Source organism: Lycorma delicatula, chromosome 2 (assembly GCF_047948215.1).
Source record: "Lycorma delicatula isolate Av1 chromosome 2, ASM4794821v1, whole genome shotgun sequence".
NCBI lineage: Eukaryota > Metazoa > Arthropoda > Insecta > Hemiptera > Fulgoridae > Lycorma > Lycorma delicatula.
The window spans coordinates 168,217,762-168,231,325 of NC_134456.1; the positions used below are offsets into that span (position 1 = coordinate 168,217,762).

At 33.5% G+C, this 13,564-nt stretch overlaps 1 protein-coding gene across 1 annotated transcript in view; it reads left to right on the forward strand.

The window, feature by feature from the left end:
• The window catches only part of wb (wing blister), a 351,334-nt gene that overhangs the window by 244,356 nt on the left and 93,414 nt on the right, over positions 1-13,564 (forward strand). The window contains exons 17-20 of the mRNA XM_075356683.1: positions 1,371-1,551; positions 4,521-4,660; positions 4,876-5,103; positions 9,397-9,651. Coding sequence (XP_075212798.1) covers positions 1,371-1,551; positions 4,521-4,660; positions 4,876-5,103; positions 9,397-9,651 — 804 coding nt within the window. The remainder of the gene's footprint in view (positions 1-1,370; positions 1,552-4,520; positions 4,661-4,875; positions 5,104-9,396; positions 9,652-13,564) is intronic.

Genomic DNA, 13,564 nt, shown 5'->3' on the forward strand with positions numbered 1-13,564 from the left:
ATAAACATACAATGGAGTTTTTGAATAAAAATCTAAGATAGTTTCAAAGTTACATGTACCTTTTCTGAAAACATTTTAAGAAAAATTAGTTTTCAAAATTTTTTTTCATACGTTTCTTAGTTTACCACAAAATAAATAGTTACATTACAGTATTCAATGTGAGTAAACAATGAAAATCCCTTGATCAAAATTGATGAAGTATGCAGAGAACTGCATAAGAACATTACTGAGCAAAATCTATCAGAAAAAAATGTTACACTGCCATTTTAAAGAAAATGTTCTAAACTATTTTTTTTAATTAAAAAAAAAAGTTGATGTATATTCAATATTTTATTTTGTACACTGATGTTCTTGCCTAACAAGAACATGGCAGGGAAGACAGATTTTGAAATTCAACATGCTTTGTTTTACTAGCATCACTTCCCCTTCTGTTAAATCTTAACTATCCAAAGTGAAAATACATTTCCATGGATTAGTAATTGCTCTCAAAGTTATTGAATTCAGTTTCCTATCTCTGAAAATCATTTGATTAATTTTAATTCTAACCACAGGTAACTATATATTTTAGATAACTATTATATTTTAGATTTTAAGTTTATTCCTTTGTATATCCAGAAGTAGTAGAAAGTTTAAGGGATATATTTTACTTTCTTGCCTAGGACTAGATTTTCATTATTATGATCTGTACTTTTGATAGTATCGATTCATTAAAAATTTTTGTGATTATTTTTGTGTTTTTCATTGTTCCATTTTTTGTCATTCATAATGTTATTTTCACCCATGAATACTACATAATTATTGAACAATTTCAACAATAGAAATAACTTCAATATTTTCAATTCTGATTGTTTCTGCTACAACAGCTCTGAACTGAATTGATGGCAGGTAGGCATGAAATGAGATAAGCAATCACTTATCTCATTTATCACCAATATCAATGAGATAAGATTGATCATCAGTATCAATCTTAAAACTGAATTTATAAAAGTTTTATAAATTTTATCCTCTCATAATTCTTTATATTAGGATAAAGGATGTTTTTGATGAACCTCATGAAGATATATCTATCATAAAAAATCTTTAGATTTTTAAAAGTTATATATAAATATTTATTATCTGTGTAAAGCGGAATTATCGGTTAACTTAGTAAAACAAAATTTTTGTCTAGATTACTATTTGTTTCATGTTTAGCATTTATTTCATTAAGAATTATCTATATCAGTACCAGGATATTTTCATAACAAGATAGTGAATTGAATTCTGAATGCTCTTGGTAATTTTTCATTTTGTAAAGTGTATATAGGAATACAATTATTATTTAAGGAGCTATTTTTAAAGCAAAATTTTATTTATATGTTTATCACTTACAGGATGGTTACTGGGGTTTATCTCAATCAGGTTGTAGACCATGTGATTGTGATGTGATTGGTGCTATCAACTCCACTTGTGATGTAATTACTGGTCAGTGCATTTGTAAGCCAGGTGTTGGAGGTAAAAAATGTGATCAATGCTTGCCCTTGTTCTATGGTCTTTCAACATATGGATGTTCTGGTCAGTTGAAACTATAATGCTACTATTATATGTTTTGTTTACTGTTATATATTACCTACTACCAGCATATTTATTATTTTGAGAATTTTTTTAATTCAAAAAGATACTGAAATTTTAATTAATATTTCTCTGAGAATTTAAAACTTTGTCTTTTTTATATTGAAAATATAATAAATGAATAAGTTGTTTTCTAGTAATTACTATTTATTAGTCCCATAAATTTTTCAGAGTTTATTTAATTGTTATAAACTTAAAACACTGTTTAAACATTGTTTTTAATAATTTTACATTTAAAACACGCACAGAATATTAAGAAATGTCTTCTTCCTTCACTTACGCATTGATGGGAAATTATGTAGCTTACACCTTTTAGGAGTAACCCTTTATTATTATAACTCCCAGCGTGATATTAGATTGCATGGCATTGGATAGAAAACTTTTAATATTTTGTTTGAATTATTTGTTGATTGTATTTATGATTCAAACTACCAACTAAGGTAAATTCAGGAGATCGTTCATATTGTTGCTGAGATTCAATTGTCTTAATAGTTTTCAAAAAGAGAATGTTCTCAGTTCAATCTCAGAACGTTCTCAGTTTTTTTTTATGTTAAGAATGACTCTTTACCAATAGTTTGACTTTGATAATTCTTTTACTATTTTGAAAAGGACATTCCACTGATGGTCATGCAAATTACTTCCAAGTAACCAAGTAAACAATTTTTTTAATTAAATATTATACTGTCTACAAGACAATTGTAGATTTTTTTTTTTTACTTTCTTTGCTATACAGTTTCATTGTATAGCTGTACAGTAAACTACCTCTGATGCTGTATAGAGGTATTCTATTTTAATTCAACAAATTTTCAAAAATTTTATTGTATCATTATTTTTGATTTTGATGATATTTGGTATATGATAACTACCCGCCTTGTAGTGGCCAAAAATATTTTTTTTATATTTCTAAAAAAAATGTTTTTCTTGAGTAATAAACTATTTTCTAACATGACCTAAAAACAGTCATTTTCATCACTTTCTCCATGAGCTGTAGCATTCTTATTTTGCATCATAAAGAGGTCAAAAAGAGCTTTTTGAAAAGAGTAAAAATGGAACTTCATCTTGGTGTATCAAAATTCATTTTGTTACATAATCAAATTTTGTAATGTTTACTGAAGTTATCTTTACAAATTGTTGTTTTTTTCAAATTTTGGGCCCAAAATAAACAATGAAGGGCTTAGGATAACAGGCATGTTTTCTACCTTTTAACTCATAGGTACTAGTAGTACTTATTAAAAAAATTGAACTGTTACTGAGTGTCCTTCATTAAAAAAAAAATGGCCACCAAATCGTAAGATTTTGAAAATGTTTCATATTTGGGACCCAAAAACCACATGTGGGGCAGGTGGAAAAAATCTGAAATTTTTACAGCAGTAAGTACTTTTTATATACTTTAAAAGCATATAAAATTTATTTTATTACTCGAAGGGGTTGACAAGTAATGAAGCCATCAAATCCGCTAAAAACATCTTCTTTCTAATCGTGAATAACGTATCCAAAAATACTGATATTATGCATCTTTTTCAGATTATAAAAATTACAACTTAACTCATTAGAATGAATAAATTGATAATAAATAGTCAATTACAAAATGATAAACAATAATTATAAAATCATGAACAATTCAAATACATTAATAAGTTATTAGTTCACTTTTACTTTATTTTACTCCTGAAGTTATGAATAAATCTTGCACTTTTTGATAGCAAACTTAACTAACATAACTTAGTGCTCTACCAATCTTTTTATTGAGTAGAACTGATCCTCATTCATGTTTGGTGTAATGTTATATCCTCTTTCAGTAGTTGGTAGAAAAAGCTCTGAAGGTGTGAGAATGTGTAAAATATTTTCCAGTTGAACCCATGTTTGTTTATCCCTCAATGATTTCTTGAATGAAGTACAAGAACCCTGAGGATGGGAAAAGTGTATTCGTTATTCCTCTTCATTTTCATGTATTTTGACTTCAATGACTTCGCCTACCACCACTCCTTGTAGGTTCCATATTTCTCAAAACCTTTTCATTAAAGGTAGGTAAATCTTTTCACATAATTTAATGCCCCTTAGGTTGCTAAGATACTTTCTTTTGAGGATTTCCTTAAAGATCTCTATAAAGGAGTAATCTCAAAAACTTTGATCTTTGTAGACCTAAATTCACATTCTTGTAATAATTAGATGATTTCATTACATTAGTACATCACTTTGGTCATGTACTGGGCAATTTCAGTCAGGGGTGGGGATAATAGGTCTAATTATTTTGACTTTTTTTTTGTTAGTTATTGTAATGCTTGATATTTTCAAACTGGATTTATTGATTTTAACGAAATAAAAATTTTATGAAATGATTTCTGAATGTTGCTCATTGAACCATTTAATTTTGGTTCTAATTGGTCAAAGTGATCAGGAGGAACAGTCACCATGGGTTCCATATTTCAAAATTTTAATTCAACAGAAGAATCATATTTTTGTCTAATTCTGTGTGAGAATAGTTACATAATATATTTTTTCTCTTAATTTTCCTCCTAAGTAGTAGTCTCAAGGGTGAAATCTTCAGTAGCCAGAGTTGCTTTTTTTTATTGTCATTGCTTAGTACTGGATTATTATTACGAAATGATTTATAACCTGCTGATGTAAAAGTATTTTCATATAAAAATTTAAGACAATTTGTTTAGAAAATAGAAAGTAAAAAATTGTTATTTACATTCTAGAAGGCCATAGCTCACAATAACTATGTACCTATATTTTCTTTGGCCTTCTTTCATATTGGAAGTATTCTTTGTAGGCTTATCTGCATTAAAAAAAAAATGTAAAAAATATTTTTTTTTAAATAAGCTTGAATTAAACAAAAAAAAAAAAAAAAAAAATTTAACATAAAACACAAACTATTAGTAGCAAACTTTTGTCATTTCCTGTTGCAGAATGTGAAATTTGTGATAAACCAGGGCATATCTGTGATCCAGATACAGGGAAGTGTGTATGTCCACCACTTACTGAAGGGAATGACTGTAGCAAATGTCACAGAAATTCTTGGGGCTTCATACCAGGAAAAGGATGTAAAGTAGGTATATTTTTCAAAATGTTATTCATCCATTTGTAAATTTTATATCAAAATTTTTATTTGTCTTCTGTTAAAATAGTCACAAATTGCATAAAATCCAGATCTTTTATTATAACTTATGCTAAAAAAACTTTAAGGGTTATATTATTAATAGCTCTGCAGTAGTGATTTATTTTTGTATTACATTGTTAATTATGCTCAGTTTTTAATTTCAGCCATGTAACTGTCACACAAGTGGCTCACAAGATTTGCAGTGTGATATTACTACAGGTATATGCAGATGTCAGAAGAGCTATCGTGGTAATCACTGTTCTGAATGTGCTCATGGTTTTTATGGATTTCCTAGATGTCAGCCCTGTGATTGCAATTTGGCAGGTACTAAGCCATCACACTGTCAAGGAGGAACATGTGTGTGTGATGAGTTTGGACAGTGTCCTTGTAAAGTAAGTCAGTTAATCTAATTATAAGATTTTATAGTAATTTTAAATTTTATGTAATTTAGCAAAGAATTCTAAAGATTCTATTTATCATTGTGATTAAAAATAAAAATTATGATTTTACAAAACAAAATAACAAAATAATTTTGTTACAAAACAAAATATTATGGTATTGCAAAACAAAATGTTGTAAATATGGCCTTTTTATTGGTTAAAACTAAATTTCTGTTTACTTATACTAATTGTCATGTTTTAATATGTTAACTCAAAATTATTTCATGTGTAACTTGTCAGTCTTGGGCCACAAAACTAATAAGATTATGTAGATATATTACTTGGTAATTCTTTTTTTGGTTGGGTTAGTATGATAAACTACAATAAACTAAAAATGATTAATAACTATTCTGCAACAGGGCTTTCACATAATGTAATTTTTTTTAACATTAACAATAGTAGTGTTATTGATTTGCTTTACATGGTAAAACAATTTTCCTCAGTTTTCTGTTTTAAACATTTTAAAGTCAAATTGGATGTTATATTTAAATCCCTTATTAATATTTTACCCTTTTGCCCACACTAAATCAGTGGGATAAAGTCACACACATGTGGGTGTAATTTAACATTTTTTCACCGTAAACTTGTACAAATGTATCAGTAAAAAATACATTTTCTTCTTTTTATGTTTCATAGCGAGTTTGAGTAACTTAGCTTCATTTTTCTCCACTGAATGTTATGAAGCATCATCTATAACAATAATTCTTTCTGATTGCAAGTTAGAAAACAGCATACCTTTGCAGAATATCTTAAAGAAGGCAAAGAAGCAAGCATCTCACATTTTTGGATAAATTTTCAAATAATTTCTGCATTTTTAAAATGAATTGTTTTCCCTCTTTTATTAGAGAATGTCATTAATATTAATATACTAAAATGAAAAGTATGTAATTGTACAAAAGATAAGAAATTCAACTATTATAAATAGATCAAAACAAATGAATGAATAATGTACAGCACTGATTAAAAATGTTACAATAACATTAAATGTGTAGTAAAATGCTCAAAGAAGATCAGTTCTCATTAAATTGCCATGTCTTTTCTTAATCTATAATGAGTAATTATACTTTATGAAAAAAAAAAAATTTTTTAAATAAGATGTAAAGGAAAATTTTTTTTCATAAATTAACTTACTCTAGCTTACTTTAGCTAGGAATCCATTTTTTCAAATTAATTGTTAACTGTGATGTAACTTAACTTGAATAAAGAAATTATATTTATTTCAAGGTTGTTTTAATAATGTTGTTTAACATAAATTATCTTAACTTTATATACAGAGTTATATAAAATTGTATAGGAAGTGGTTTCCAAAATTTTGATTCTTGGAGCTCTTGCTGAATCTAGATTTTCCCAAGGTACTGTATGTCAAATTTTAATAGTACCCTTTGCGAAATAGCCAATTATTTTTTGGAAGGGTTCGGAAAAATAAAAATATATTTTAGATCACAAAAAATTGTAATTGAATGAATTCAACTAATTATAATAATTAGTGAGGTGTATGTAACTGCTGATTGCCACATATTTTCTAAGATTATGGAATTAAACTGGACACAGCCACCATCATTTCCTTCTCCACATTGATTTTTCTCTGGCACCACTGTTAAGTATTGCTTCAGAGGATGAGATAAATGACAATTTTTTTCACATGTGAAGATGCCATGCTGACCAGGATTTGAACTTGGGACCTCCGGATGAAAGGCTTAGACGCTACCACTCGCGGCACAGAGTCCGGCTCAATGTAGGACTTAGATATTTTTATGTAAGTGCTTCTTTGTGAGTAATGCAGTAGGTCCATAGTCTTAAGGGTCTTTGCTTCAAATAAAAGCTTGCAATTCTCCATTACAGCTGGACATAGAACAAGCATCATCAGTACAGTCTCGCCAATGCACTTAGTCTACTCCAAACTATTTCTGGATATAAAAGTATTAAGGATTTAAAATAAATCTTGAGCTTTTGCACTAGCTCAAGAAAAAGTGATACTTTTACAGAAAGGAAGTGTCTTCTACAATGTTATTGTCATTTATAAAGTGTACATAGTAAGTCAAGAAGCAAATTATTATTATCTGTGACCTCATCCAGCTTCAAGCCAAATTCCTCCCCTTTTAATTTTTTTAAAATTAATCGTTGACGTCCTGCACTATGAGCTATAATCTGCAGTTGGTGGTGTTATGGAACAAAGGCACTTTTTTATAAGTAGCTTCTCTGCAGACTCATCAATCATAACGTTCATACCTACAGCAGCCAATAGAATGAGTTCTTCTGCGATTGTATAGACCTGCTTACATTTTCCAATTCTGTGCTACTTTATAAGTTTTTTTTTTGCTATTATGTTGCTAGCAAAGCATTGCTTGGTATTATTAATGTGTACTTATAAAAACTACCATTGTAGACCATCTTGTTACCATTTACAGAGGCTTCCTCAAATAGTAACTGAGTGGTTTGTATCAGCTTTGCTAGATATTGTATTCTATGATATTAAATATAAAATGGAAATAAAATTATGTAATATTTCAAGACGTCCCTCTGAAGAATTCATCTCTTCCCAGGGTGTCGAGGCACACACTTTGGGAACTACTGGCAGAGGGTATTTGATATCTGATCCTGTGCTTTTTTACAACTCTTATAACAAATCACAATTTTATCACAAATTGGAATTAGGTTTTTTCATTATTCAATTTCTGATTACATTTGTAAAATTGATTTTAAATTTACAAAAATTAAAATTAATATTGGTTTGAAAATACTAAAAAAAATCATTATCTGCATCATACAAGGCACGATTCAAAACTAAGGATCAATCAGTAACAAAATGCGAATATTTGAATAAATGAAAAAAATATTAATGCTTTCAAACAGTCATAGATTTACTTTATTTTTCTAACACTTTTTCAAACAGTTTTGATATTAAACAAGCTTTTCCAAACCTACTGGATAAAATTCCTGCCACTTGAGATTATTGCCACTTTTGCATCAAGATTTTCAGCTCTTACTTTCTTTGAATCATTGAGAGACAAGCCAGTTTTGAGATGTAGAAAGAGGTCACTGGGTATGAGTTTAGAACTGTAAGGGGATGATAAAAAAATTCCCTGTTCCAAATCTTTGAATTGTTTTTTGTGCATGTATGTGTGTTATCATGAAGAAAAGCAATTCCTGATCTCAGCATTCCCTGTTGTCAATTTTGAATGGCACAACACAGTTTAGAAAGTGTTTCACAATAGATTTGTAATGTGATGGATGTTCCAGATTTCATGAAATCAATCGAACGAATGACCTTTGGTCACAGAATACAAACTGGACTCAGTTTTCCACCGAGTCTGGCCTTGTTTGAATTTTTTTGGTTTAGATGAACTGGAATGATGTCACTCCATGGATTGTTGTTTTGTCTCAGCATTGTCATATGAAATCCATGTTTCATCACCAGTGACAATATGAGTATAAAATTCATCTACCTTATAGTTAAACTGATCAAGAAAAGCATGTGCAGATATCATTCTGTGATCTTTGTGAGCATTTGTCAACATTTTTAGCACCCATCATTTACTCAGTTTATGATAGCTTAGAGTGTCAGTTATGATTCTCAACAATGTTGTCTTTGAAACTTTTGGAAATTCTAGAGAAAGATTACTAATCTAAAGTGACAATTTTCTTTCACTTTTGTATTCACACATTCAATGAAATCATCAGTCCAGACACTAGGCCTGCCACTTCTCTGTTCTTTGTGAGCATTTGAATGGCCTTTCTTTGACTAACAGCATCACTTTTCCTTTGCTCATTGCACTAGGTCATGTTTCATTCAATTGATGGTGAATTTCAGCAGCATTGTCTTGCACTTAGAAATCTAATCGCTGATCAAACTTCACAACTAGCAGGATTTGTTATCACCTCATTTTAACACATTTTCTCACAAAGGCAAACAACAATGAACTGAAGGTAATGTGATGGTTACATGCACAACAGACCACTTAAAGCTATTGCGCATGGACTAATCAATTAGTGTTGCCAATACTATTTATCACTCATCAGTCCTTATTTTTGAACTGCACTTTGTAATTTAAAATAATGGGCTCTCTTCTAATTGTTAATTCAAGTTTAAGTATTTATTGATAATTTTTTTTTACAGAATTATTAAAGTTAATATTAAGTAAGAGTTAGTTAAGTAAGAGTTAGAGTTAATATTTCATATTTATTTCTCCAATAAAATGTCTGCAATATTTTGAGCAAATATTATTTATATAATCATTTTTACAGGTAAATGCAATTGGGAAACATTGTGATCAGTGTAGAGATGGAACATTTGGATTACAGCCTGAATTACCAGATGGTTGTATACAATGTTTCTGTTTTGGCCGTACTGCTAAGTGTACAGAAGCTGGTCTCACTTGGTCACAAATTCGTATTGCACATCCTCGTTCATTAACTGTTAATTATGATAACAATACAACACAGTTTGGTCCTGCAAGTAATATTTATCCTGTTAATACTCAAGAAATCTGTTACATTAATGTGAGTAAGATATGTAGTTTTTGTATATTTCAGTTGTACCTAAAACTAAGTTATTTATGTTTATAAATATTTCTGCGCAAGTTTTCTTATAATGGTGTAAGTAGTTTATCTAATATATTTAATTGTTAAATCAATTTTGGATAAGATGATAATACACATCTTTTATAGCCTGATACTTTCACAGGACATGAAACATTTCAGAGAGTAGGATCCTAGAAACTGGACTGAAATATCGTAAAATATCAACAGCATAAACCTCATTTACTAAACTAGTTCCTGTTGTTACCAGATGTAAAGCATGTTGATTGCACTTGACTGCATGCTGTTGGCATTTTTAATGGCTACTGGCCAAAACTGTTTCTATACTTTAAGTAAAATTAAATTTAAAGTAAAATCTAATGAAAAGTTTATTATGAATATTCTTAGTTTGCTGTGAAGATCCCCAAGTATGTACAATAACGAAATGTACAATAAAATAATAAACACGATTGTTTTTCACTTTGTAACATCAATTCGTATTGACCTAGAAGCCCATCTGACTGCTTGTAGATTATTGTTCCCTGAATACAAAAAAAAATTAATGACATATTTAATGTTTTTCTTCTTTCAGCCTATTTCCAAATCCATGAACGAATATGTGTAATTTAATTTTTTTAAATATAATGTACCTACATCTACAGTGGTTTTTCTACAATTTCTCAAGCTGGTAGCATTGTATCAGTATTGTTATTAAAAAAAGAAGCTGACAACACAGTTGTAGGACTTTCCTATCATACTACTTTTTTCTGATGCATGGCTCACACACACACACACACACACACACACACACACACATACACACACACACACACATATATATATATATATATATATATATATATATATATATATATATACACATACTTACATGCACACGCGCTTACATGCATCATTGCTTACATGATTCAAATGAGACACTGTGAAGTGTCATGCTAACAGACAGTCAACATGATGTTTTTGGAAGAGAAGCCCCTTTCCCCCTTCCACCCTTCAGTCGGCTGTGCGTGCAGATAGAGCACAACTGTACATATGAAGATCCGGAAAATTTCCATCTGGTTTTTTGGGTTCCTTAGGTGTCAAAACATAAAGATCTGTGAAAATCACATATGCTCAAATTGGACTGATTATCTTACTTTATGGAATGGAATGGAATGCAAAGTTGGCAGGAGTCTATTACTCCCTACTTTATCGCAGAACCTGGACAGAGTCCCTTGCTGCTGGATCTTTCTAATCGGGCTTGTTTTTAAAAGGGTTATTTTTTTAATCTCGGATCTAATTTTTCAAGTTTTGTCTATTATTATTTTAGTGAATTTAAGACGGATTTAATTGCATTCCAATCCGTTGTTAAACCAGCGTTATCGAACCCATTTCATGGGCCGACCGCGGAAGGCTAGGCTTATAAAGCCTGTCCTCCCGACGTAATTCCCCTTCAGACCGTCCACTGAAGTCCTTTCGGTGCTAACTCTTTAATAGGCTAGCAGGAATACGCCACAACGGGGCACTAGCTATAAGGAGGGAGCAATGTGTCCCCTTTTCCGGAGGAGTCGCAATTGCTGGGTTATTTTATCTTACTGTAAGTTTAACTTACAGATGGTGATACCTATTCGCGATCGCGGTTTTGGGGCGGCGATTTTCTGGAAAGAAGTAAACAGTAATTATTCTCTCCACGTAATTATTAACCTTCAGATACGCGTGTGTCTGAGAAGGGGTTGGGGGGACCGCGTGGCCGCAGTGAAGAAACCATTTGTTTTTGTGGTGGCTGTTGGCATCTGCAACAAAAGAAGCAGAACACACACACGAGAGAAAAAAAAAAAAAAAAAATTAATTTTTACTTTCCTTTCGACTGGCAGGATGAGACGGCACGACGCGTCGTTCCACATCCACGTTTCTCCCGTTTCTGAAACAAGAGAAACAGAACAAAACACACGCGAGAAAAAAAAAAAAAAAAAAAGAAAGAAAAAAAAAAAAAAATTTTTTAGACCGCGTTTTTGTTTTGTGCGCGACTTACCGTATTTGAAGTCTTCAAACTATATAACTCGCGAAAAAAACTATTCACTCGCGACCCCGGAACCGCGTCTGACGCACTATTCCGTTTATGGCTCATGCGATATGGAGGCCCCTAAGCCTGGTTTGTCGATTTTCGGCTACCGCACCGCACCATCACTGTGGTTCGTCCAGTACGGCGTGAGGCCGCTTCCTTACAACTGTCGGAGTTGGGTCCTCTCTGCAGATGTTCCGAAGATGACTGTGTTCGGACACAGCCGCTCTCCCGAACAGTCTGCGCGCCTGCGCCACCCCCACCTCGGACACGGATTGAAATCTCGCATCAGATCGGAGAGTGGCGTTCCTGACGAACCACGGAGCTCCAAAGATCGTCCGCAACGCGATGTTTTGGACGGCCTCGATCTTCTTTTGAAGCGAGGAGCTCAACATTGCCCCCCATGCCGGGTAAGCATATGTTAGAATCGGCAGTACGTACAGCCGAAAAATGAGAAGCTTAGTTGCCAGTGGGTATGGGCTGGCACTGTTCAGCACTGGGTATAGTGAGGCTCTGGCGGCCTTAGCCCTCCGGGTCGCATAATTTACATGTTCGCCGAAGGTAAGCCGCCTGTCCAACACTACCCCCAGGTACTTAACTGTTTTCTCAAAAGGGATTTTCTCCCCTGAGATTTCCAGCTCTCTGGTCGGTTTTCGTGTCTTGCATGTGAACATCACGGCCACCGATTTTTCACCGTTGACCCTGATTCTCCACATGTCGAGCCACGGTTCCACTAAGTCCAGCTGCCTTTGGAGCCTCCGGACCGCGTAATCCACATTTGCGGATTCGTAGAAATATGCCGTGTCGTCTGCGTAAAGGGCCGTTTTGACCCCTTCCGACAGCGGCATATCGTTCACGTACAAAGTGTACAAGAACGGGGAAAGTACTGCTCCTTGGGGAACCCCAGCGGCTATTTCTCTGGTGGAGGAAATCGTTTCCCCTACGCGCACGACAAAATGTCTGTCTAGAAGATATGACCGCATCAGTCTGACATAGCGGTAGGGGATCGCCGATCGCGCTAGCTTATAAAGCAGCCCGCTATGCCAAACTTTGTCAAAGGCCTTGGCCACATCCAGAAAAACGGCTGCAGTCACCCGTTTCCTGTTCAGGCCTCCGACAAGGTCGTCTATTATTTTTACCAGTTGGAGGGTGGTTGAGTGACCCTCCCTGAACCCAAATTGCTCGGGCCGCACTTCTCCCTCCATGTATCGCCTCAGTTTTTCGAGAAAAATCCTCTCGAACAACTTAGACAATACCGGTAACAGGGAGATTGGCCTATAATTCCGTGGGAAAAGTAAACTTTTCCCCGGTTTGGGTAAACATACGACTTTGGCCGTTTTCCAACAATTCGGGAAATATCCAACGTACAAAATGGACGTGAATATCACCGAAATTGCTGTAATCACGGAGGCCGGTATGTTCCGGAATGCACGGGCGCTGATCCCGTCGACACCCGGGGCCTTGTCGGGGCTTGTGGCCTTAATGGCTGCGGAAACTTCCGCTTCAGTGACTTGGTCAATCTCTAGAGGGGCGTCCTCCACCTGTGAGAAATAATCTACAAGAAAGGATTCCACCTCGGTTGTGTGCTCGTCGTTCGGGGAGGAAGGGGGGTTTGGAGTGAACTGCTCCTCCAAGGTATCGGCGAATACCTCGGCCCTCTCCGCCTCCGAGTATGCAAGAAAACCTCGCTGCCCCACAACCGGATGGCGAGGCTTCTTCCCTTCTCGCAGTCTCCTGTTCAACCTGAACACCGAGGAGATGTCGTCAGAGACCGAGGCGAGGTATTCGTTCCACGAATCCTCTCGATGGCTTGTCAGCAGTTGTTTTACCCTGTCC